The sequence below is a fragment of the Suncus etruscus genome, chromosome 1 (genome assembly GCF_024139225.1).
Source record: "Suncus etruscus isolate mSunEtr1 chromosome 1, mSunEtr1.pri.cur, whole genome shotgun sequence".
Taxonomy (NCBI): Eukaryota; Metazoa; Chordata; class Mammalia; order Eulipotyphla; family Soricidae; genus Suncus; species Suncus etruscus.
Window position 1 is genome coordinate 141,414,065 of NC_064848.1, and position 26,177 is coordinate 141,440,241.

Consider the following 26,177-nt stretch of genomic DNA (forward strand, 5'->3'; position numbering starts at 1 on the left):
TTTTATGAGTTAACCAATTTACTTATTGCAACACGCCAGGCATGGGGCACTAGACTGGTCCCATGTGACCCATAAAACAGAATTTATCATAAGAAAACGCAAGCATCCAGAGAGCAGAAAACTCAGCTGAGATCCTAGAACAAAATAGTGGCAGGTGAGATCAGGAGACAGAGCTGATGGCTTCAGCTCAGACATGGAATTAGGCAGAATCCTGGGTGCATTCTCATCTGTTCTGAGTCCTTTGAAGGGATAACATTCCTACCTGTTACCCCTCTTTCCCATCAGTTTGTACAACTTTTTTTAAACAAATATCCCCATAATCAGTCTTCCCCTCCATTTCAAAGGACTCCCTTGAAATGAGCACACAGTCTTTATTTCTCTCTCTCTCTCTCTCTCTCTCTCTCTCTCTCTCTCTAAATCATGGCTCCACTGACCACATGTTATATTTTAAATGCACTTAAAATACCCCCTCTCAGATATATCCTACCATTTGTAATTTCTCCTCTTTCTACGACTGCTGCGTCTGGGAGTCATGTGACATCATTCATGAGAGCCAGTCATCCAGAACAATGGCACAAATTAAAAAGCATCTATTTACTCAGGAACCCAACTCATCAATATTCAAATGGAGTACACAATTTCCTTAAGTAGCCTTTCTTCCTGCAGAACTCAGACACAAGTCAATCAAGTCCTCCCAGAACTTAAACACTTCCCCTTGCATGCTATCCCAAAAGGACAGGATATAAAATTGACACTGCTGAGCAAACTTCTGGCCACTGGTCACACCCACTCCCTGTCAGAGGAAGCCAAGAAGTACCTATAGAACAGAGGGTTATCTCCCAAAAACCTAGACTCTAGTTCCCAGTCTTTGCACTGTCCACTAAGAACTAACTCAATTGGGGTTACAAGACAGGTTTCTGAGTGGTGCTGTAGGACATCTTTCTTTTCAGTCTTGATAGGTTTAAGTGTGGCTATGTACCCTCATGAAGTTTCCATAACAGGGTTTTGCTTTGACTCTTAGCTAGAGTGCCTCATGCTGTGCTGGCCAATTTGATAAATATGCATGGTGAGAAAAACGGAAGGGTGCTCAGATCCAGTTCCACCGTGTGTGCTCTGCAAAGAAACATGGGAAAAGAAGCTGTCCTCAGTGGGGCCGGGCGGTGGCGCTAAAGGTAAGGTGCCTGCCTTGCCTGTGCTAGCCTTGGACGGACCGCGGTTCGATCCCCCGGTGTCCCATATGGTCCCCCAAGCCAGGAGCAACTTCTGAGCACATAGCCAGGAGTAACCCCTGAGTTACCGGGTGTGCCCCCCCCCAAAAAAAAGAAGCTGTCCTCAGGAGGGTGTCCCAGAGGGCAGGGACACTGGCACCAAGTGGTCAGTCTAACCACTGCCCTTCGATTTCCTCCTGTTGACTCACTCTGTCCTGCTTTTCTACACTGGTTCTTTAGCTTGGACAGAGCAAAAAGGAATAAGTCACTTCTGACCTGGAGGTCCTAATCTCGGAGACAATACACCTATTCAATGTCATCTGTGATTATCCAGTCTACTGGGGACTAAGTGCAGATAATCCAAAATACCTTCCCTAGAATAGTGTTGCAGAGAACTTGACTGAGTATGCAGCAGAGAGAACTCTGGATGGGGAGGTGATGCCAAGACGTGTGTTCCCTCACATTTCCTGAACAGAAATGGGTCATTTGTGGGAGTGTATAAACGGGCCAGTTGGAGGCAGAATGCCAGGGCATTGTGGGAAGATGGTGCCCAGGGATGAGCTGGTCATTAGCCCCAAACTGGTAGTTAGAACATCTTTTCCCAAAGCACAATAGGTTTTCCACAGGCCTTGGAAAATCACAATAATGAGAATGAATAGTAATCACCATGATAATGAAGATCCACCATAGGTCAAGGGTCCACTGCCTGCATGGACCTTTTTTGCTAAGAACTTCGACCCTTAAAGCACCAAGAGATTCTGACTACCTTAAACTTGGGCAAGCAAAGGCAGAAACACTGGAGGACAGGTTGAAACACCCTATCACTCAGCTCATGTCTTCCCTATGATCTCTGACCTACACTAACTTCTGCCTTTTTGTAGACCAGCTGAGGGATATCAGAAAATTATTGGTTTTTCTTCTTGGGGAGCTTTAAAACATAGTCACATTCAGATATCTCTAGAGACCAATTAGGACTTAGGATGTGGTACAAGTGGTAGACCACAGGCCTGGCATGTGAAAGGTTTGGGTATGGATCCCCAGTACAATTTAACCCCATGAATAGCCCTGGGGTCTGTATTCCTGAGAACAAACTAGAACTTCCCTCTTAAGTGATATTTAGGAACTTGTATGTTGAAAAGGAGAGCAGTAGTGGATGCTTCCATACCGCACTCCCTTTAAGTGATAGGTTGGCTGAGCCCAGATATCATGCACCTTAAGATACTCTGTACAGACAAAAGAAGTAGGAATTCCTGCTTGGGCTGCGGCTGGCAGAAGCTCTGAAAAACAGAGGAGTAAGTGCCCCCTCCATCAAAGGACAAATTTAAGCTGAAAGGCAAAGCCCCTTCTTCACTGAGGGAACAAAAGCTTCTCCTGCCCAGAAACACATAAGTAAAGGATCCACATCTGAGCTTATCCCATAATCAATGTACACCAGCACAACATGTAGGGGGAAAATACATTGCAAAGGACACCAGGGGAAAGCATCTACTTCCTCTCATCATTCCTATTCAACATAATACTGAAAGTAGTTGCTAGAGCAATTAGGCAAGAAAAAGATATCAAGGACATCCAGATAGGAAAGGAAGAAGTCACGCTCTCACTGTTCACAGATGACATACTATATTTAGAAAAAACATAGAGATTCTACCAAAAAACCTTCTAGAAACAATAAATTTTTATAGCAAAGTGGCAGACTACAAAATTAATACACAAAATCAATGACCTACTTAGACACAAATAATGATAGACAATAAATAGACATTAAAAAATAATCCCATTCACAACAGTACCATCTAAATTCAAATATCTTGTGTCAACTTAATTAAAGAGATGAAGGACTTATACAAAGAAAACAAAATGCTGCTTCAGAAATAAAAGAGGACATAAGGAAATGTATTCATATACACTGCTCATGGATTGGGAGGAGCATCATTATTAAAATGGCAATATTCCCCAAACATAGTAAAGATTTAATGCAATCCTTCTAAGAATACCCATGACATTCTTTAAAGAAGTAGATCAAACACTCCTGAAATTCATTTGGAAGAACAAATGCACACAAATTGCTAAAGCAAACCTTAGGGGGGAAAAGATGGAAGTCATCACTTTTCCTTAGTTTAAAATGTATTACAAAGTGATAGTCAGCAAAACAGCATGATATAGGAATAAAGACAGACCCTCAGATCAATGAAATAGATTAAAATAGTCAGAAAATGGACCCTAGATGCACAATCAATTAATCTTTGATAAAGTGGTAAAAAAATGCAAAATGGAACAAGGAAGCCTCTTCAAGTGTTGGAACAATTGGTCAGCCACATGCACATGCAAAAAAGCAAACTCAGACCTCTATTTAACACCATGCACAAAGGTCAAATCAAAATGGATTATAGACCTGATGTCAGACCTGAAACAATAAGATATATAGAAGAAAATGTAGGCAAAACCCTCCATGACATTGAGAATAAAGACATCTTCAAGGAGAAAGACCATCGTCCAAACAAGTGGAAGCAGAGATAAACAAACAGGACTACATTAAACTGAGAAGCTTCTGCACCTCAAAAGAAACAGTAACTAGAAGGCTATCTATGGAATGGAAGAAACTATTCATCCCAAACCCATCTGATAAGGATCTAATATCCAAGGCATATAAAGTAATAACAGAACTTAACAAGAAACAAATCTAACTCAAATGGGGAGAAGAAATAACAGATATTTTCCTCAAAGAAGAAATGCAAATTGCCAAAGGCACATGAAAAAATGCTCCACATCACTATTCATCAGGGAGATGCAAATCAAAACAACAATGAGGTCTCATTTCATGCCACAAAGATTGACACATAACAAAGAACAAAAACAATCCTGGCTGGCTAGGATGTGGGGAGAAAGAAACTATCATTCATTATAGGTGGGAATGCTATCTAGCCCAACTTTTCTGGAAAACAATGTGAATATTCTTTAAAAAGCTGGACATTGAGCTCCATATGATCCAGCTATACCACTCCTAGAAATATACCCTAAGAACACAAAAACACAATATAAAATTTACCTGTCCACTCCTATGTTTATTGAAGCACTAATTACAATAGCCAGAATTTGGAAACAATTAAGGTGCTCAAAAACAGATGAGTGGCTAAAGAAACTGTGCTACATTTACACAGTGGAATACTATACAGCTATTAGGAAAAATGAAGTAATAAAATATGCCTATACATGGATGGACATGAAGACTATTTTGCTAAGTAAAATGAGCCAGAGGAAGAGGAATAGACATAGAATTGTCTTACTCACCTGTGGAATATAAAAAAATAGTATGGCAATCATATCAGAGACAATAGAGCTGAAAGCTTTGAAGACCATCTCATGACATGAAGATTGCCACAATAATCAGTGAGTGCAGCTAGAGAACTAATCACAGTGACAACTGCCATAACATTGATTGTGAGGGGTGAAAAGCAGAATAATTGTCTGAGAGACAGGCAAGGGTGTGGGGGTGGGGAAGAAAATGAGGGGACATTGGTGGTGGAAAGATTGCACTGGCGAAGGGTGGTGTACATTCTATGACTAAAACCCAAGCATTAAAATTTTGTAAACACAGTGATAAAATATAAAATTAAATTAAATTAAATAAAAAGCAAATGTGAGACCCTAAATTGAATCCTAGGCCATTCCTACAATACCACCCACCCTACCCACTAAAAATGGGAGACTCATTCACATAGCCCTGGCTATATTAGATCACGGCAGCCTCCCTGTAATAGGAACAACTTCACCCTGGGAAGATTGCTTCTAAAAAGAGAATAGAGTTGAGCTAAGAAGCTCAAACACTACTCAAGGTGGATGCATACTGTCGATAACTCCTCACAGTAACATAGGAAGTAAAGGTGGAGAGAGAAACTGAGCACAAATAGTTTCCCTTCCACCTACTGGGCTAATGGTAGAATGAGATCAACTGTAGGATCAACTGTAGAATGAGACCCAATGGTACAATTAGGCCAATGATAAGATGAGGTCCTCTAGAATGTTATTTCAAAGGCTCTGAAACATACAAAAGATACAGCTGAACAATAGAGATCACCAGAGTCAAACTAGAGTCCATAGATTCTGAATTAAGAATTTTAGTCTTTATTGTGAAGACTAAATCCTAGGTAAAGTAGGAATTACTGAATTAGATGGAGTTTAGATGATCTTCCTAAGTTCTAATTTAAAAGAAAAAAAATAGTCTGAATAAAGCTTGTAGAGGGTTGTTACAACTTGTATGATGTGAGACTGGTGTGGGGCTAAATCACAGAACCTTCTCATTGGGTCAGGGATATTGTCATCATTATCCCAATTGCTCCTTTATATCTTTATCACCCTAGCAGGTCCTCTGCCTTTTAGGGCTACCTTAGGAATCTGAGAATTGGGATCTATAGATTTCCTGATGGCAAGATTAAAATACAGCTTTCCCACAAAGTACTCCCTGCTGTTCTTTGAGAAAGGGGCTGGAAGAGCCATTGTAGTGAATCTAATTCAGTGGTCTGACACCTACTATGTAATCTCCTAGAAGCCATGGATATTTTTGGGCTTTGGTGAGCTCATGAGGCCTCGCAGGGAAAGGAAAGGGACCATCAACCCATGGCAGCTTGGGAAGCTTCCTGTTCTAATGTGCTCTGACTCCCAGAGAATCAAGGTTTGGGTATCAGGACAAGGTATCTGTGCCCTTCTCTGTTTCCCTCAGTCCTGTGAAGATCACGAGACCACAAGTATTTACTGTTCAGGCAGTGAGAAGGGAGGGATATCAAGATGTCATTCAGCCTTTGGAGATCAGCTCCAGACCTAGTGTAAGTGAAATTGGATGAAACACTACTACAAGTTTTCACGCAGCACTAGGGCCCAAGGCAGGATTCCTGTCACTCTTTTGCTGGCCTGAGCTTCAAGTTCACTCTCCTAGGAGCCATCAGATATAGCACAGTCTTGTGGACAGAAGCACATGTTCAAACTGGCTTGTCACAGTGTTAGTCATCTAAATACAAACAGGAATAGACAGCTATATTCCCTAGAGGTAGAACAGCAGTTTCACCACCAGATCCACTTACAAAAGAGAGAGAACTGGGAACTCAGCACCAACATTCCATCACTTGGCTGCAGAAACTAACTGAGCAGACCATCAATACGAGGTTAATGTCTGCAGGTATTGGTGACTATTTTATGGGCTGTTTTATGAATAACTTAAAAGGCAGGTGAAGGACAGGGAGAGTGGCATATAGACCAGAAACAGTGACCTTGCCATTTCCCTAGAGTTTTTGATGGAGGAATCACTAATTGGAGGTTGTGAGCCCAAAAAACTTTCCTTTGACCATACCTGGACTGGACCTGGACCTGAATTTCCTTCTGCAACTTACATCAAGTCAATATCATCACTAAGTAGCATATCCACTGTTTTTTTTTTTCACCAGGCAGGCTCAATCAAAAAGCTAGAAAAAGGAATTTCTCTCCCCCACCCTCCCCCCAGGGCCCGATTTACCAGGCGTGGCCCTGAAGACCAGTCTGGCGTGGGGGGATCTCAGTCCCCTGGACTAAGTGGTGAGTCCAAGGGGCCTATGGCTAGCTGTCCTGCCCAGAGCCCCCAACATACCAGCTGAAGAGAAACAGAAGAACTGACATGTAAAGTCTTCTGGGTGCAGCCTCTGCCTCTGTAGTTTGTGTATGCATAGGGGAGGAATTTCTCTCCCCTACCCAGACTGGTCTTCAGGGCCATGCCTGGTAAATCGGGCCCTGGGGGGAGGGTGGGGGAGAGAAATTCCTCCCCTATGCATACACAAACTACAGAGGAAGGGGCTGCACCCAGAAGACTCCACATGTCATCTTCTTCCCCCTTTCTCACTGACATCTCCCATCAATTTCCTCCCATCAGTGAGGCAAGCTTTGCTTGGACCAGTATCATGAATGTGAGCACTGGTAGTCCAGCAACTCTAAACTATGTGTGGACATATCTAAATACAGGAGGCTGAGGGGCCCTAAGGTGATGCCCAGAGTTATAAAGAAAGAAGGAAGGGGAAAGGCTGAGATATCCACCCTCTGGCATGAATAGAGGAAGGAAAATCTGATAAAGGACATTAAGCTCTCTAGGGCACACATAAAGTCTGAGCCAAAGACTAATGGAAGGGGGTCTGTTGAAGAAGGGCACCAGAGCTTGTGTTCCTGAGACTGAGAACAAGCAGTGGGATGATGGGATTATTTGGCTGCAATGAACACACTTGAGAGCTAATTTTCAGGGACTGGTGGCCATTGCTAGCTATGATCTACCCACAGTTCACACCCATCCACCAATTACATCCTCATCCACATGAAAGATGGCCTTACTATCACCTTTATGGCCATTTGGTAGAGGACATGCCTAGGTGCTCTCTGAGTGGCCCTTCTCATTCCATGACAACCCTCTGGTTTCTCCAGAAACTGCAGTTCGGTTCCCTCTCCTGGCCTCAATCCCAGCTTCTGCCTGGACATTGCAAAGTCAGCTCTTGATACTGTATCACCCCCCTCCCCTCTCCTTTGCCAAAGCTGCCTAGACAGAGATGCTCTAACATCTTCAGAATGTCTGGACACCTTACCTGTGACCCTACTCTTGAATTTCCTGTTTTCACCTTCACCATAATCAGCAACTTGTTCATTCATCCAGCTCCTGTCTGACTCTTATGGCAATACAAGGGCTTTGGGGGCAGAGAAGCACTCACTTTCGTGTTCCCCATGGAGTCTCAAGTGCCTAGGAAGGGCCTGACTCATAGCAGCTGATTAGTAAATATTGATTGATATTGAACCAAGATTGGCTGGGGCTAGGGCAGGGGCAGTGGCAGTGTTATGTACTCTGTATGCAATAACAAAGTCAGATTCCCCTGAAAGAACAAAAAGCAGTTTTGCTCCGGGAAATGTCTCAGAAGACGACCACCGCTGCCTTTATTTTTTTGCAAAGAATTATTGGCACAACATGCTCACCTGTTCACATATTTTCTCTAGCAGTTTTTCTCAACTTTTTTTTTTAACTGTGGCCCTCCCAACCAACCATTTGGCCCATAGTCTCATGCCCTATTTAACAAAATTTTCACCTTTGATTCTCTTGGGCTATCTGAGGAACCATGGGTGGGGGCAGATGGCCCCTAGTTGACAAATGCTGGTCTATGGCACTTTGACATTACAATATCGAAGTTGGGTAATGGTAACAGAGGTCATAAAACTTATAAGCCCTAAGTTAGATGATATGATCATTTGACAAAAAGATTGTTTTTCCCAGGATTAATTCATTGGGACTTAATCTTATGAACACATATCTTTTAAGGAAAATTAAATTTTCACCTCATATAAAGAAAAAACAAAGAGTGTGAAGATAACCAGATGTTTCTCTTGCATTATTCAAATCTGCCACGGAAGAGGAATTTTCCTTTTCCTCAGTTTGCAGATGAGGAACTGAGAAGCTAAATGACTTGTTCAAGGTCATCTAGCCAGAGAAGGCAGTCTGGATTTTAAAGTCATAAAACCTTTTGTTTAGTTTTGAAAATCTCAAAACCCTAACTTGGGCCAAAATGTCAATGTTTCTCCAAGTAAGGGCAGTGCACATGGGTTGTATAGACAGGAACAGAAAATTAAAAAAATATATATATATAATAGCTCTGTAATTCTTGCCAGTGTTAGAAATATTATATCTGACTATCACATTAATAGCTCAGATCTATACTAAGAAAGATAAAGCTAGAGAAGATTAAGTTTAAATAATAAGTTTATTTAAATAAAACATCGCAAAAATGTCTTAGCATAGACCATGGCACCAATAATTGTATTATTGAAGTTTAGGAGCTACTTAATCAGAGGTGTGATCTTTTAATTATTTAAGTTCAAGCTTGGAGATTAGTGTAAGTAATGGATAATTTGTATCTGCCTTTCTTTTGTCCAATTCTGGTTCAATTAAGACACCAGGGATTCATCTATCCATCCATATAATTATCATATTGATAATTAGAAAAGACATATTTGATAAGGTTTAGGTGAATAAAAAGGATGTAGAATTGCTTAAGCTAAGGATAGTATGATAGGGACAAAACAAACAAAACAAGAACAACAAAATCCCCCAAAACAATGAAGCCATCATCATAGCACAATCTGAGAAGAGCCCAGAGAGAAACTCATAACCACAGGTCATGAGGAAGCCAGTAAATGTGATGGTAGAGCCACATTTTGAAGGACACAGAAACAGTCATCAGTATAGTCCAGGTAGGCCAGACATATTTCCTAAATATGTACTCTTAAGTTGGCAGATACAGTCCTGCAAAAGCCTCTGACCCATCAGGGTTCAATCTGGCCCACAAGCTTATGGGAGCTGACGCCTGGGTTGGACATCTCCTGCCCTATACTTATCAAGAGACTCTTACCCAAATTTTCCTTGATGTTCCCTACCTGTACCACAAACCATGGATTCTTTGCCCTCACTTAGGGCTGGGACCCTGTTCTCCTTGGCCTTAGACAACTTTACTCCATACAGGCCAGATCATCATGAATCTACCTGCTTCCAAAAGTGTATCCAGGTGCTCTTGTTGCAGTGTTGTAAGTATAAATCTCTATGTGTCCAGCCTAAAAGGCCAGGCTTGGTTCAAGCTTATTTCAATTGTTATTATCATTTGATCTCTGGAGCAATATTATAAAATATTATTACTACAGCATGTGATTATAGAGAATGTAGAGTCAAAATTATTGAGGTATTTTGCTGCAATCAGACTTAATAAATGGTAGAGCAAAGTCTTCTGCTCAGACGCTCTGATCTCAGGGGCTGAGTATCTCCCACAGTGGTGCACACTCCCACTCTTCACAAAAACCCAGCAGGCTCCTCAGATACGAGTGCAGGTATAGCTCTTCAGGATCTCAATTGAGACTGTACTATCCTTCAGTTCTCCTCATGAGCAGTAACACCCCCAAACTTATAAATGCTCAGACCCCTTCATTTCTGCCTTCCTTTCCATTCCCTTCTTCCCCTAATCTAGAACCCCCACATGCCTCACTGTCCAGCCTAAATGGATGCTGATCTTCCAGCAACACTTGAAGAGGTGGAACAGCCAAGGATGTAGATAGAGCAAGCCAAGACATGATTAAAGAATACTCTGAATTCCAACCTACTCATTAGAGTAGGATGGTTTGGGTGGTGCCACTCAATTTATATTATCTTCTTTGGGATTCCTTAGATCTTCTAAGATTTAAGTTCAGAACTCTTGACTTTCAACTCAGACCTGAACCCCTTAGGTTCCATGCCTGGTAGAAAACTCATCTTTTTCCTATGCATACCTTTTACCAAGGAAAAGTGCCATTCTCCGTTGCATTGTGTCTAGTACCCCAAAGTTTAAGCAAGAAGTGCTACATGGAAAGTATAGCAGCCTCATAGTCTGTCCTCAGTTCTGGACCCATAACAGGGCATTCCCAGTCCTGGGCAGACCCTACAATGGGGCACAGTGTGGGTGAATGGGGGAGTCCCAACTGAAGATGTCATCAGGCTCTCTGGCTCTTGGGGAGGATCGTGCTGCCACAGGCTGCCAAGGCCTCATGCCAAAGCCCTGTGGGTGGCATAATGCAGTATTCATCTCCCCCACCATGTAGCAAGAGGGCAGGCAGAACAATCCAGACTTTGTCAACAAGGTCCTCTCAGAGAGCGGACCCTACTAGTAAAGATGAATAGAAGGGGGAGCTCTGAACTGTGACAAATCCATATTCATGGGTGGAGGAGAGCTTCTAGGAATGACCTGACCTGCATGGAAGGATCAGGGCAGAGGGATTGTGGGACAGAACATCCAGAGAAGTGAACAGGGGCAGAGGGAATATATTCTTGAACAGATGATATTTCTATGACAAAATGTAATCCTTTACTTGCTATAGATGTATGACTCTCAAGCTAAATTTAGGGGCCACATATTCACTTTTTGATTTCATCTCAGCCCACTTTGCAGCTTCCATCCTGTGTCAGAGCCAGTCATTCCAATACCAGATTTTGTGCTTCTGGTTGACTGGGCTCATGGAATTTTCTGGATGTGCCACATGAGAACTGCAGCTACACAAGAAAACTCAGGACATTGCATTCAGCTAGCTAATCATTGCATTTCACCAGAGTCCTTGAATCAATTCTTGAAATGTTGACTTGTTTATTATGTTCCATCAACTAGGAACATTGTTTTTTTTTTTTGGCCACATATCTGGCCTATGACTTCAAAAGTCTAGGAAGGTAAATTACATCAGAGATTATACTTTGTACTGAGAAATATGAAACAGCATAAAAGCTAGAGCCTTTGTAGTGTGTTTCTTCTAAAGAGCAAACGCAGACTCTAAATTCACATGTACTGTTACTTTGAACTTACTGGATATTCCAAGTATTTTGATATTTTCCACATTTTTCACTCCCAGTTCCATTAACACTCTGCCTCAGTCTCCAGGCAGTACCACTGAGAAGCGACACACTGAGTCAAATGAATCAAATCCCCTCCCTGCAGCTGCTTCTTCGTAGCAGGTTTCTACAGAGCCACAGGCTAGTATTTAGCTGCAAGACAAATGTCTAATAACCCAACATGCCTTACCTGCCTTTCTGACATGATGTAGAGTTGTTCGTGGTCCTTGGAGAAGGCCATATCCCGGAGGACAGGACCCGGCTCCACAACCTGCACTGTCTCATACTGGAGAGCATTGCCTCTGGGCCCATCAACTCGGATCTGTGGGGGGAAGCAAAATAAGAACTGGGGTGAGTTCATATCCTGCACAGCTTCAATCTAAATATTACTAACTGTCAGAAAGCAATTCTACCACCAGAGTCAATGTCTGGGCCAAGTGAGAAAGAGTGATGCTTCTCAAGATCTCATGCCATTGGAGATAAAGAGAAGAGAGTTGGGAACCTAATGAGCCCTCTCTGAAACCTGCTGCTAGTGTCTTTTGTTCCTTTTTCCCAAGAATAGGTAGAGCTGTGGTTGGGCAGAAGGTTCTGGGGTTGGGGGTGGTTCAGATCAGAGCATCATTCTATAACATAATGGTGATATTATAAGAAGAATAAAACTGGGTGTAAGGATGTGGGCCTATTCTTTGAAACTTTTACCCAGTTAAAATGGTAGCATCCTTAGGAATCAGGTGGGTGCCAACCCCACAGTGTCTGCACTACCAGGTGGGTTAACCTGGCTGGGGAGCCATGGCCTGAGATATCAGGGTTTGGCATAGAACTCAAGTGTCCAATACTCAGTGATCCAGTTCCCAGGGAAGGTGAGTGTAGCCATTCCAGGAAAGTATATATACATGACTCATTCTGGGGCTTCGGAGAATACTGTAGAATAGATCATTCCAGGCTACCTATAGTCCTTAGTCCTTCCAAGAACTGCATGGACAACATGGAGACAACCACCTCCCAGGACTGAAAAGAACATGTTCTTAGTTGTCAGATGCTCCTAATATCTCCCAAGCCTTCTCCAGTAATGGTTCAGGTCTCTAGAGTAATCTGAGTTAGATATTTAGAATAGTCAATTTCCAATTTTTTGAGGATCTCCATATTGTTTTCCAAGAATGAGAACAATCAGTGCTGGCGAGAATATGGAGAGAAAGGAACTCTCATTTACTGCTTTTGGGAATGCTGTCTAGTCTAACCTTTATGAAAAACAATATGGAGATTCCTCAAAAAAATGGAAATTGAACTCCCTTATGATCCAGCTATACCACTCCTAGGGATATTCCCTAGGAACACAAAAAATGCAATACAAAAACCCCTTCCTCACACCTATATTATCGCAGTGCTATTTACAATAGCCAGACTCTGGAAATAACCAAGATGCCCTTTAACAGATGAATGGCTAAAGAAACTGTGGTATATATACATAAAGGAATATTATGCAGCCATAAGGAGAGATGAAGTTATGAAATTTTCCTATACATGGTTGGACATGGAAATTACTATTCTGAGTAAAATAAGTCAGAGGGAAAGAGACACAGAATAGTCTTATGGTACTTATCTATGGGCTTTAAAAAAATAAATAAAAGACAGGGCCAGAGAGATTAGCATGGAGGTAAGGCATTTGCCTTGCATGCAGGAGGATGGTGGTTCGAATCCCAGCATCCCATATGGACCCCTGTGCCTGCCAGGAATTTCTGAGTACTGCCGGATGTGACCCAAAAACCAAAAAATAAATAAATAAATAAATAAATAAAAGGCATTATTGTACTAATTCCCAGAAATGGGGGCCAGAAGGACTGACTCATGACATGAAGCTCACCTCAACAAGGGTAGAATGCAGTTGGAGAAATGATACACTAACAAGTACCATGAAAATGTCAATGGGTGAGAGAAGTAAAATACCTGTCTCAAATACAGGCAGGGGATGGGGAGGAGGAAAATGGGGGACATTGGTGGTGGGAATGTTTCACTGGTAAAGAATGGTGTTCTTTTTATGACTAAAACCCAACTACAATCATGTTTGTAGTTACCGTGTTTAAATAAAGATGTTATTTTAAAAAATAGAATAGTCAATGTCAAAGCTACTAATAGTGCTAGCTGGTGAGTCTGGACCTCTTGAATTGGCTCCCTAAGTCGGGACAAAGAATGTGGGAAGGGTAAGGAGACAGTGAAGAAATGCCCAAAAAAGAAATTGCTAAGAGGTTACCAAATATAGTTAAGTGTCATTTTTATTAACCTGCCTGATACCTAAAATGTAAGTATAGTAATTTCAATTACAAGACTAAAAAAAAAAGTCATTCCAAATAGTTTCATTCTCTACTTCTCTTTTAATTTTTTTTAAAAATTAATAAGATCATAGAGAATGGAAGAGTTATTCAGAGGATCTAAATTTCAGAAGGCACATTATATTGTGAACTGACAGCATCAATTCACCAGAAAGTTGGCTACTTTGCATTTTGTTGTATCCATGAAACTTTGTATGTGTGAGTTGTTGATTTATGTGTTTGGTAATGGGCTTGTTTCAGTTTCTATTGGTTTCCTTTTAAGCACCATTTTTTGGAAGTGGGGTGTTTCTTGGCCACACGTGACTGTGCTCAGGGCTTATTCCTGACTTGGCACACCAAGATCATTTCTGCTGGGGCTTGTGGTACTGGGAATCAAAACCAGGTCAGCCTGCCATACAATTTCTCCAGCACCTTAAATATTATTTTAAAGTACTTCCTAGATGCTAGAAATGACTCTGTACACAATTTCATATTGATTCATTCTTCTCAAGTGTATGAACTCAGTTTCCATTTGTCATGACTTCTGTGTTCCCTCTGGCATGCATTCATTTCTCTATCATCTTGTGGGTGGGATTTTACCCAACCCTGCATTCTGGGTGACCCATGATGAACATAAGTAAATCAGTTTATTCTCACTTTCTTTTTACCATGATGGAGATGAAACAGTCATAAGCAAATCAATAGGTATAATTTGAGTAGAGCACGAGCTATGTACTGTGATGGTGAAAGAGAAGAGCTCTTCTGACCTTCAATTAAATCAAGGAGATGGAGCTCAAAGAACTAACTGAAACCTTCTTCTAATGAGGAGGAGAGCTGGTACAAAGATGAAAAGAATTTGGTGATGCCCTAAGCCACTGGATCAAAGTGACCCCAAAGCCTGCCATGTTGTAACTTTCTAGTTACTCAGGAAAAAATCCCTTATTATTATAGAAATAAAAATGATTTTTATGCAGCATCAAAAGTTCTAACTGATATGCTTACATAACAGAGGACAAAAATAAGCCTTGGTACATTAAATACCTGGTTTGAGTCATAATATTGGATACTGAATTGGAATCCAGATTGACTTTTAAGTTCAAACTTTTCCTTCTAAAAAAAATACTTTTCCTTCTGCTCAGTTCCACGTGAGACCCTGTTCCTTAGGGGAGATTCATGGTTAATCTGCAGAGAGGTGAGAAGCCACATGAATAAAGGAAGGCGACTGAGGTCAGGGTCTGTTTCTGGTCTGAGTAGAGCCAGATGCTTTTTTACAGTCATTTCTTGGTTTGATACCAAAGCACTTGAGCTTGACAAAGACTTACTTACTTCTAAAATATATTAAAAATAAGTGAAGCTTAAGGTTTGTTGATTTCTCATTAGGCTCATGAAAAACCGCACAGCAAAACCAAAAGAAACTGGCAAAGGAATGAAGGGGAGATGCATGCATTCCTGAATATCAGAATGATGCAAATTCCCATAGGCTTCCTGCTTTGGGACCTACCCTCAAGCTACCAGAAGTCCACCCTGGCCAGGCCTGTCCTTAATCTGAATGAAATGGGAGTTCATGCAAAACCAATTGGGATTACTACCCAACTCTGACTGTGCAGTGATGGCCTTGGCCCTCAGCCCAGTCAGGCTTCATCTTGGCTGTGACTTGTCCCTGCAGCAGCAGCAAAAGCAGCAGCAGAAGCAAGTGATACTGAGCATCCTGGCTGATCTCCAATCTGCTCAGGCCACTGCAGAAGAAGGTTTCCTCGGAGAATGCTAGTGGGACTGAGACCTCTCCAGGGCTCCCACAGCCTAAGCCCCAAGGGAAATTGGACTCAATGCCTGACCAAACAATCTTCTTTATCATCAACTCCAACTTAATGTTCTTTAGGAGGATATGGGTGAGGGATATAGGTTGACATTAGAAAACACCAAGTGGAACACAGACAGATGATATAAAGCACCAACAAGGCAAGCTTGTACATAGGTCTGGTCTTCCCGAGGAAAGTGGGCTAAGGTTATGCCCCAGTCCCTTGTACACTCTGCTAAGAGGAGAAATCAGAAACTAGAATTGTGTGGTTCCTTCTTCATGACCTCACCCAATCCACTACTTCTTTAGAAAACAGGACAAAAGCTTTATTTGTCCATCTCTAGAATCTTACAGAAGCCATAAATTAAAAGAGCTGATGTTGGGATCTGTTGAATGAAATTAGAGCATTTGGTTATGATTACATAAGCAATAGCAGCAAGATCTACTAATAACTGACTGGCCAGTTGGTATTAGGTCAGATGCTAGTCATTCTACAGTGTTGAATTCATTACTGGCATGTCATAACCTCAAGAAGAAAGTGTGGAAATGATCTTGTGGTATAGTGAAGCATATAGAGGCTTTATGACTTCTTCAGGGACACTCAACTAAGCCCATTATGACCCTGACCTATATGAAATCTGAAATTTCGAGCATCCCCTGTGCATTTGCAACTATACCATGCTCATTTAGGTAGGTTTTCTTGGCTAAGTCTGAATTCTTCCAGATAAAATAAAGTTGATGTTAAAGGAATCTCACCAAAGCATGCTAGAGGAGTGATATCACTATCTACTGCAGTTCCTTGGGAGGGTAAAGATGGGGAGATATGTGTGAATGAATAGAAGGATGCTACTGTGATGCTTCAAAATAGTGATTTCTTCTATTTTTGTATTAAAATTACCTTGCTACACACACTCAAATACTATTGTCTTCTCTAATGGTTGCAAAACTCTATATGAGGTGGACAGCCAGTATCATCAGATTCACTGACTGAAGAAGAAGTAGAGATGAGGTATGTCTGTCCTTTGTCCAAAGTTCAATGACAAACCGATGACAGTTGAGAGTAAGACCCAAGCTGCTTGATTCCTAGCTTGGTGCCTGCTGCTTAACTATTTAGATTTTCTGAAAGCTTCTGAGAAGGTTCCACATGAAAAGGTATTTAAAAATAATGAGTCTCCGTGGGACTCTGGGAAGTTTGGCCATGGAAACAGAACTGACTTAGAGACAGAAAAAGACACATTTCCATGAAAAGTGGGAAATAGAGGATTCCCCAAGCACTAGTATTATGACTAGTCTTATCTAATATTTTTCTAAGTGGTCTAGGGAAGAGCATTTGCAGAGAATTCTAATTCTGTGGAGGTCACAAAGGCTATGATGGCTATGAACTATAGGTATATATGCAGGATGGAGAGTGGGCAATAAGACCCTTTGCAAAAGTTTCAAGGGGGAGAGAGATGCATGGTATAATACCTGGATAATGGTATGTTCTGTAAGTAGGCACTGGTAAGTGTTGGGGGGTGTAGAGAAAGAAATATCTGGGTATTGGGGATATCAACTGATATAGTCACTCTGAAAAAATAAATGTAAATGCCTCAAAACAAAATTGAAAGTAGAAATGCCATATAAATTAGCAGCTCTAATCCTAGATATCTACCCAAAGGCAATAGAAGCAAGATCTTCTTGATGCGATAACTGATTCCCAAGTCCAGTGCACCATTATTTATAATAGCTAAGACATGTAAAATAACGCAAATATTTGTCAATGGATGAGTGGGCAAACAAAATATGATTTGGGGCCAGAGAGATAATATAGCAGGTGGGACATTTACCTTTCCCACCACTGACCTGGATACAATGAGCAGTACACCATAGGTCCCCTAAGTCAACCAGGAGGGAATGATCCCAGAGTAAAGAGTCAGGAGTAAGCCCTAAACACAGCTTGGTATATCCCCTACACTCTTCTTACCTCTTTCCCAAAGACAAAAAGTGATCTATCTATATATCTAATAATATACATAAACTATTAAACACAATAAATTCAGCCCTGGAAAAGGAAGTTATCATTCTTAGGTGGAATCTAAGGAAACAAAACAGAATCTAAGAACATGAGCAGTTCTGAGAGATGAAAGTGAAAAGAGGTAGGTGGGTTCAATTGAAAAGTGTGCAGTTTTACTTCTGAGACTATATAGTAATGAACATCAATGGAACAACAATTTAAAAGAGAAAAGTAAAGAAAAGAAAAGAAAGGAACCCTTCCATTTGCAATAACATAAATGAGCCTGAACAACACTATGCTAAGTGAAAAAAAAAGCCAGTAGGAGAACACAAATGTTACATGTTCTCATTCATATGAGGAATCTAAAACAGTCAAAGTCATAGAAGCAAAGAACAGAATGGTGATTTCCAAGGGCTGGAATAGGGGATGGGAAGAGGCTGTGCCAAAGGAACAAAGACAGCTCAGCAGGATGAATAATTTCTGAAGAATCTGAAAATAGCCACTTGACTCTAATTAATAATAGTTACATTTTGTTGAAGGGAGAGTCTATGTCTTCTCATAGCTAAAAAGGGTAGCAAACACATTCATTACTTCGATTGTCGCAATCGTCTCACTATATATTCAAATATCAACTTGCCAACCTTAAATATACACAATTTTTTAAAATTAGGCCTTCATAAAGATGAGAAAAATAAGCAGTTACCAGAAAAATGACCAATTGCTGAGAAGATTCACCCCTATTCTACTAGTCAGAGGCTGTAATGTGAGCAAGTCCAGGAAAGGGGTTGAATTTAGGAAGGAACAGGCACACTCCAGTGAGATTTTAAGGGAAAACAGATAGCTGAAATCCATTTCCAAGGCCACAGGCCCCTGGACCCAGAATGGCACATCCAGCCTTCTGACAATAGGAAAAAAAAAAAAAAAAACCAACAGAAGAATCCAGCTATTTACAACTGGAGAACAGCCCTGGAAGGCACTCACCTCCTCTTCCAGGACAGAGATAATGGAGATCAAAGAGACATGTTGACCAATGTCTGGGACTCAGTCACCTATGAGAGGCTTCTGCACAGCCTGGGAGGTGACAGTTTAGAGCAAGCAATCTGTGTAAGTGTATACATGAGGACAAAGAAGATGCATTGCCCTATGTATGAAGATCTTTGTGGATCCCATTATCTTAGAGGAAATGAAAATAAAATAAAGAAAATTAAAATAGTTTATAATGTCAAAGGTATAACAAATTCATGACTATATACATTGGGCATACCAAACCTGGCCATCTCTGAGACTGACCCCAGGTTTAAAACATGCTCTTTAACAGAGAGATGCTTTAAACCCATGCATCACCCATAGTGCATTTGAGTTTCTTGCTTTTTGTTTTTCTATGAAAGTGGGAGTGGCTATAGTTTGGGGACTGTACAATGATGCTCCGGGATTACTCTTGGTTCTATATCCAGGTGGAATCGCTGGGAGAGTGCAGGCAGGGTACTATATATGGAATTGGGTTCCAAAGCAGGATAGACTGCACTACAAGACAAGTACTTTTTCTACTGCACTTTTCAGCTACAGAACATCTACAGAGTCTACTCTCTGCTGTTATCCCTGAGCCAGTTTCTGTCCTACCCTCCAGGAGGCCCATCTTTTGAAAAACTCAGATTTCATGTCAATCAAGCCAAATGGCAAAGGCCACAGCAGTGCCATGTTCAAAGGCCCCAGTAGGTTCTTCCCAGGAGATGTGACCATTTACTAGGATATAATCAGAGATTATTGGCCTAGCCCCAGAGGAGGCTGGTGGGAGGTCATATGTAGACATCAGATGACAGAAGTGTTACAAACCTACTTCACCCTATTCCCATCAAGCTGACAAATGCAGAGAAGAGACTAATATCACACAAAAGCTATCTGAGGAGGCAAAATCCACCATGTCAGAAGGAAAGACTGATTTGGAGTAGCAAAAGTAGAGGTGCTAACAGATTTTAGAAAAATATAATACACTAGAAAAGGGAGGTAAAAATAAAATTGTGGACAACAGTAGCAGAGGGGAAAAACCTGGTCATTTTCAGGCAGTGATTTCCTTTAAAGAGTGAATGTAAATATGGTATGGCCTGTGGTAGGGTATACATGTCCAATCATACCCCATCCCAGGCCTATTGGAAGATTTTAGAATATTCTAGAACATAAGTTTCAGTCACAAATATGAGCCATGTGTGCAATTAAAATTTTATAGTTATATTTAAAAAGAAACAGACAAAATTACCTTTCATAATATATTTTCTGTAACTCAGCATGCCTCAAATAGTCACAGTGTAAAACAAAATGTTAATGAGATAGTTTATGTTCATTTTTTCATACTGTCAAAAATCTAATGCATATTCCACACTGATAAGAGACAGTTTGAACCAGCTATATCACAGGTGGTTAACAGGTCTGTATAGCCAGTGCTAACCATATTGGGCAGCATTTTTCTAGAAAATTCTCATCCTTGTATTCTTATCAAGCTTACCATGCAAGCAATATTGCTAATAGCTATCTTGGGGAATTTTCTTCTAGAGGTAGCCTCAGTAAGGACCTTGTCTCTCACTTTTCCTGCACAACATCCCTGTATCTCTCAGGATCTCCAAGTGGAAGTGTGATGATTCTGACCCTCAGTTTTTATATCCTGTGAGCTTCAACTAATTGGTTTTCATATGCCTGAGCAGTCTGAATACATGGCCTCAGGGCCTGATTCTGACCTTATCCAACCATAGGTGGGCTCAGTTGACAATGCTCAGACCTTCTCTCTCAATGCTCAGATATTAGGCTCCCTGGACACAGCTTTTGCATGACAGAAGTCCCTGATGTCCTGAATGAGAAAGCACTTAAACAGTTTCTAGAGAACCGGCTAGATAGTGCCAGGACAGAGTATTTCTTCCTGCTACAGCAAAAGATACTTATAGGGTAAGAATGGTCATCTAGATGGTGTGTACGCTTTGAGCCTATGACTTAGCACATCATAATATTCTAACATTTACATTAGCCAAGAGAGGAAATCTTAAAATGTGGCATTATATAATACGTATTATATATTTACACAATACCTGCATATTCATAGAGACACAAAAACGAATGGAATATTATTTGGCATTGAAAAATAAAGAAGTCTTACACTTTTTAAAATCTCTTTTCACATAGGGAACAAGAATACAGCATGGTAGGGAAATAGGCCAATTTCATATGGATAAAAGCCATGTGTCATCTAAAATAGAGAATTAATAGAGACAAAGATTGGAATGCTGACTGCTGAGATGTGGAGGAATTGAGGAGATGCTGGTCAAGGGGCATGACCTTTTAGTGACAAGATAAGTAAGTTCTGGAATGATAATGCACAGTCATGTAACCAGAGTAATCAGCACTTGAGTGAATGCTTGCAATTTGCTAAAAAGGGATAAGTCTAAAACACACACACACACACACACACACACACACACACACACACATACACACAAACACAAAATATACAAAGGGGGAGGAGAAAGGGTTTTTTTAAAGAATGTCATCTGTGTGGGAAAATGGTGTTGCTAATTATCTTGATTGTGGCTATTACTTCACAGCTTCTACATAGATCATTAGAATAAGCTTCTACCTACATACAATTTCTGTCAGTCACACCCCAATGAAGATAAGCAACGCATCATAGGGGAGATAGGGGAGATAGGGGATACTCTCTGGTATGTTCTGCTGGCAGGTCCCATAAGCCCTGCCTGTGGCAGCCAGAAACCTCCACCATACACATGGCTTCTCAGGGACATGCACACAGGTACTCACTGGCCTCTCTATTCTCTGAAAACTGATACCTGCCCCCCTGCTCTCCTCAGCTCTCAGACTCCAGCCTGGAAGGTCATGTAGGCTTGGGTCCCTCTAACCTATCCACTTGTGGACACTACCATCTCTCCCTTACTGGCATGGGACATGCCAATGATGCAAGGTAGACTGCTATCAGCAGGGTAGCCCCCGCAAAGGTCAGCAATCTGGGGTGTGCCTGGCAGCTGCTTGCTTGTTTACTGGAACATTATCTGGGCCGAGCTGTTTATTTACATCATTGAAGAATTGAACAATAAATATCGTCTCCCTGTAGCAGGCAGATGCTTGCACTAGAGCATTCTGGCTGCTGTCTTGCTTGGAATAATTTCCCTAATGAGCAAATAGCACTATTCATCTTCAAAGACACAAACTGCTCCCAGGTCTCCCACCCCCTCTTATTTAATTCTTGCACCTTTCCCAAATATCCCTGGGCAAGACCCAGGTAGAAGAGGAAAGTGGGTTTTTTTCTGGCAGGTAAGTAAATGAGCTGGAACAGGAAGCTGGTGATATTCAGAAACCAATATCCCAAGGCTTCCCTGAACTCTTAACCCAGATGCTCAAACCTTAATGTGCCTATAGGCAGGACAGGAGGTGTACAGGATGATGATATCATCTCCTTAGAGTCACCAGACCTGAGAGGCTCACCCAACATGGTAGCAGTGGCAGAAATCCAATCTATTCTCCTCTTCTTTTTGCATACCTGATGCAAGTGGCAGAAGGCCAGTCTTGCCTCTTCCATATAGCCAGATACCATGAAATGCAAGCTGGGCTATTGCAGAATGGAAACCAATCTAGGACATCAGGGTACATACCCATAAGAAAGATGTCCAAGAAGGAAGGTGATGGGACCAGATTCTGCTTGCTTGACTCTACAAGTGACTACTCTTTTCTCAGAGACCCTGACTCCATCTTGACCTTGACCAGTGTCCCACTAAGTAGTGAGGACTCTGAGTGGAAAGTGAGTGAACGGAACCCTTCTCAGGTAAGTTTCAGGAATCCGTGTCTCTCGGAAAGCAAAGAATAAAGGACCTACAGGATCTAACTATTGAGCTTTTTCTGTTGCTCCCCAAGGCTCCCAGTGATGCCACCCTGGCCAGTCACTCATCATCTTGCCACATAGGCTGCAAAGCAGGGAAACAAAATTCTAGTGCACCATGATAAGTCAGCATCAAGGGTCCCTCTGTTGAATGAATGAATGATTGATTTGAGACGTACTGATGGATTGGAGTGAACAGAGGTGTCGTGTGAGTGCTGAGAGGCATGCCAGCATTGCCTTCCTCCTCATTTTCTCCTTTACCTACTCCTCCCAACAGTTTCTCTGGTAGCTCTGTACAAGGAGGAGAGACCCCAGTCTGGCTAAAGCATAAAGAGAAGACCAAGGAGGAAGAGAAAGAGAAGTGGGAGAGGCCAGAGAGCTGGGGTGACTTGCATGGGCTTTTGGGAGATCTCAGTGGCTAGGTGCTAACTTAGTGCCAGTCACAGAGAAACAAGTTGAGTGGAGCAGAAGTGGGCACTGTCAAGGTATTTTTCCAGCTTCAGAAGTGGCCTCCTTGTTCCCACTTCAAACCAAACATCACTAGCCACTGTCCCTTTCATCCATGGATCAACAATGCAGCTGCAACCCCTTCTCTTACCCTCACCTCAGTCCTCTCCAGATGGGAATTCACATCCTAGTTCCTACCCCATGATAAATAGACACCAGACACCCATGGACACATGTGTATTCACCTCAAAGTTGCCCTTCAGACATGTTTCCCAAACCACTCTTTGCTCCTGTTCTGAGGCTGGGGAATCCATATCTTTTGGGACTGAAGTACATGGTGAACCCTGGGGCATGGCACTCTGGACTTAGGCACCCAACACAGGATTTGCCCAGATGTTATCTAATTCTGTTCAGGGAGATTAGCTGGCTCGTCCAGTGAATACAAGCAAGGAGTGCAGGCACAGCCTGTGGACACCAGAGAAGTAGATGGTAAGAAACCTACTACAGAGATGCCCACCTGGGAAGAAAGGTTGTGCTGGCTGAAACCCAAGTGTTTCATGAAGATAATGAAGAGGTAAGTGTAGAAAAGAAGAGACAGTACTGGGCATGGCACTTGCCTTGCATATTGCCAATCCCAGTTCCATCCAAACACTGCATATGGTTCCCTTAGCACTGTAGGGTGTGATCTTAGAGACTTATAAGCACTACCAGGGTAGCCTAGGTATCTCTAGTACCCTAGGGCTCAAACAACACCACACTATTCATTTAAATCATCTTGAACCTTTCGTTTGATTGGCTGATAATCAACAGGAGGGCTCCCTAGGGTTTTCTGAACTTGGGAGTTAATTCCCCATACAAATAAAAAAAATTTAAAGAAAAGTGTGGGTATACAGTCAGTGTTAACATAACACCCACTTCCATACCACTGTGCTGAATTCTCTCTAAGTCTCCTAGATAGAAGGTGCTTGGACATGGCACTGGAGTCTCACAGGGCTCCCTGTCTGCTCTTCCACTGCCCTTTATCATGGGGCTTTCCTATCTATTGGATCCAAGGACATATATGGGAGCAGAGCCCAGCTGGATTTGAAGGCTTTCAAACTGGGCTTCATGCCAAGAGACCTCTGAGTGGACCACTGAGTGCCTGAGAAACAGTGTCATCATCACTGCCATTCAGCGCCACCTCACACAGCACCCCTCTTCCCTTGACTGCTCCCACAGTCATACCACCCATACTCTCTCCCAAACACTGCCCACATACCCCCCTTTTTTGGTTTTAAACAACAGCTACTCTGAGACAGAAACACTTGGAATCATGTCAAATGTGAACCTAAGAATTCAGGAGGCCTGGCTGGGGTGGGGGAACTAGGGTGGGGGTGGGGGAGGCAAGTGAATGGCTCAGCATATCCGGTGGTGCAGACATTGTGGGTAAGGGCCTTCCCCAGCTCTGAGCTCTTGGTGGAGAAGGGTAGCCCTGTCTGCTGATGACATCACCAGACAGCCCAAGAATGCACAGATGCCAAGAGCTGAGGGGCCCCAGGGCCCAAGGCTCACAAAGAGGCTTTTGACCAGTTTGTATCCCTTGCAAAAACCACAGAGCCTGGCTGCAAGCACCCCCCCCTACCCTCCCTCAGCTGAGTAGCCAAAAGACACTGAACTGAAATCTGAGGGTGACCTTTGCTCCTGGAGAGGGAGAGTCTGGAAAAGGCGGGAGATAGCAGCACTGAGGAACCTTGGGAGAAAGAAATGGTTCACCTCCCTAGGGCCGGCTTGTAAGACTCTTTTTCTTCAGGAAGCTCCTAGAGCTTACCATAGAGAAAAGACATTTTAGGATCAGATATTGGAAAGCCATCCTCTCTGTCACCAGCCAACCTTAATAAAATTATTTATATGGTGTCATCAAAGACCTTGCACTTCACAGCAATCAAACTATTGATCATGAGCAGCTCAAAAGCATCGAGCCAAACCTGCAGCCACCTTAGCTATTCTTTCCTGGGCATGCTGTCTCTCCCTGTGCTCAGACATGAAGACTGAGAGCAAGGAAAAAGCAACCAGCATGAACATTCCTGATTAAAAAGCTCCTATCAATCACCAGTAGGTCTCTATGCATGGGAATACAGCCTGAGCATATTGATAGAAATATATTTATTTCTCCAGTTGGTCAGCTCTCTCTGCCTTCTCTGCCACTTTTCTGGCATGGCATTCTGGATTTCAGAGGCAGTGAGCATGAATTCCTACCCTAGCTGCTGCCTTCAACTAGCAATGTGACTTCAGGGACATGAGGAAACTTCTTCAAACCTGAGTGTCCATATTCATGAAATGCAAATCATAATGGTACCTTCCATATTGACCTAAATAACAGTGATATCAACTACTAAGATGCAGACATCAAGACTTGTCTGATAAAAACCACTCAATATATTCCCTTTAGTAGTGTTAAAATTTCCAGTAATTATTACAAGATACTCATTTTTCCCCTAGGAAACATTTTTGCTCACTTAAGTTTTGTTGGCAGGAGAGCAGGGTGGCTACCTGTAAGGTCCTACTCTGAGCTTTGCTTTCAAATGAGGGACATTTAATCTCAATCTTGAGTCAAGAGCTGGGTAAAGCTTCTCTTTGCATCTGACTTCTTAGATGTTAAGTAGAGACAGTCTGAACCCCAAGCTCTCCCTGTACATGACACATCCAAGAACATATCTGCAAGTGCCCATCATTTCTCTATGCTTGAAGTCAATAACAAGCCAATTTTGATTGCATAGTTTTATACATAAAATGCATGGGAAGTATTACTTGATGTATTTTGATGTTATGTTAAAAGATAAGGTGTGCTGAGTGAGGGGAGTTTGGGACCATCTGGAAGTAATTCCCTTTCACACACCTTCTTGCTATAGGAAACTGAAATCTCCTACAATATGTTGCTTATATTTAATAATGTGAGAGGGAGACACCAGAAATAGTGACAATTAAGAACTTTGATGTTCACTTTAGTCTAGCCTTAGGCAGTAGAAATCAAGGAGAAGAATGGAGGCACAATGCAATGGAATGAAACAATCTGGACTGTCATGCTTGGAGCACATGGGGAGAAAAGTGATGTGATAGAAGAAGAATGGTTGCCTTTGGAAACTCGGGATTGTGTTTTGAATTAAAGTCTATTGCTAAGGACTT

At 41.9% G+C, this 26,177-nt stretch overlaps 1 protein-coding gene across 1 annotated transcript in view; it reads right to left on the reverse strand.

The window, feature by feature from the left end:
• Positions 1 to 26,177, reverse strand: part of PLXNA4 (plexin A4) — a 365,632-nt gene that overhangs the window by 143,619 nt on the left and 195,836 nt on the right. The window contains exon 3 of the mRNA XM_049774269.1: positions 11,789 to 11,920. Within this exon, the coding sequence (XP_049630226.1) occupies positions 11,789 to 11,920 (132 nt within the window). The remainder of the gene's footprint in view (positions 1 to 11,788; positions 11,921 to 26,177) is intronic.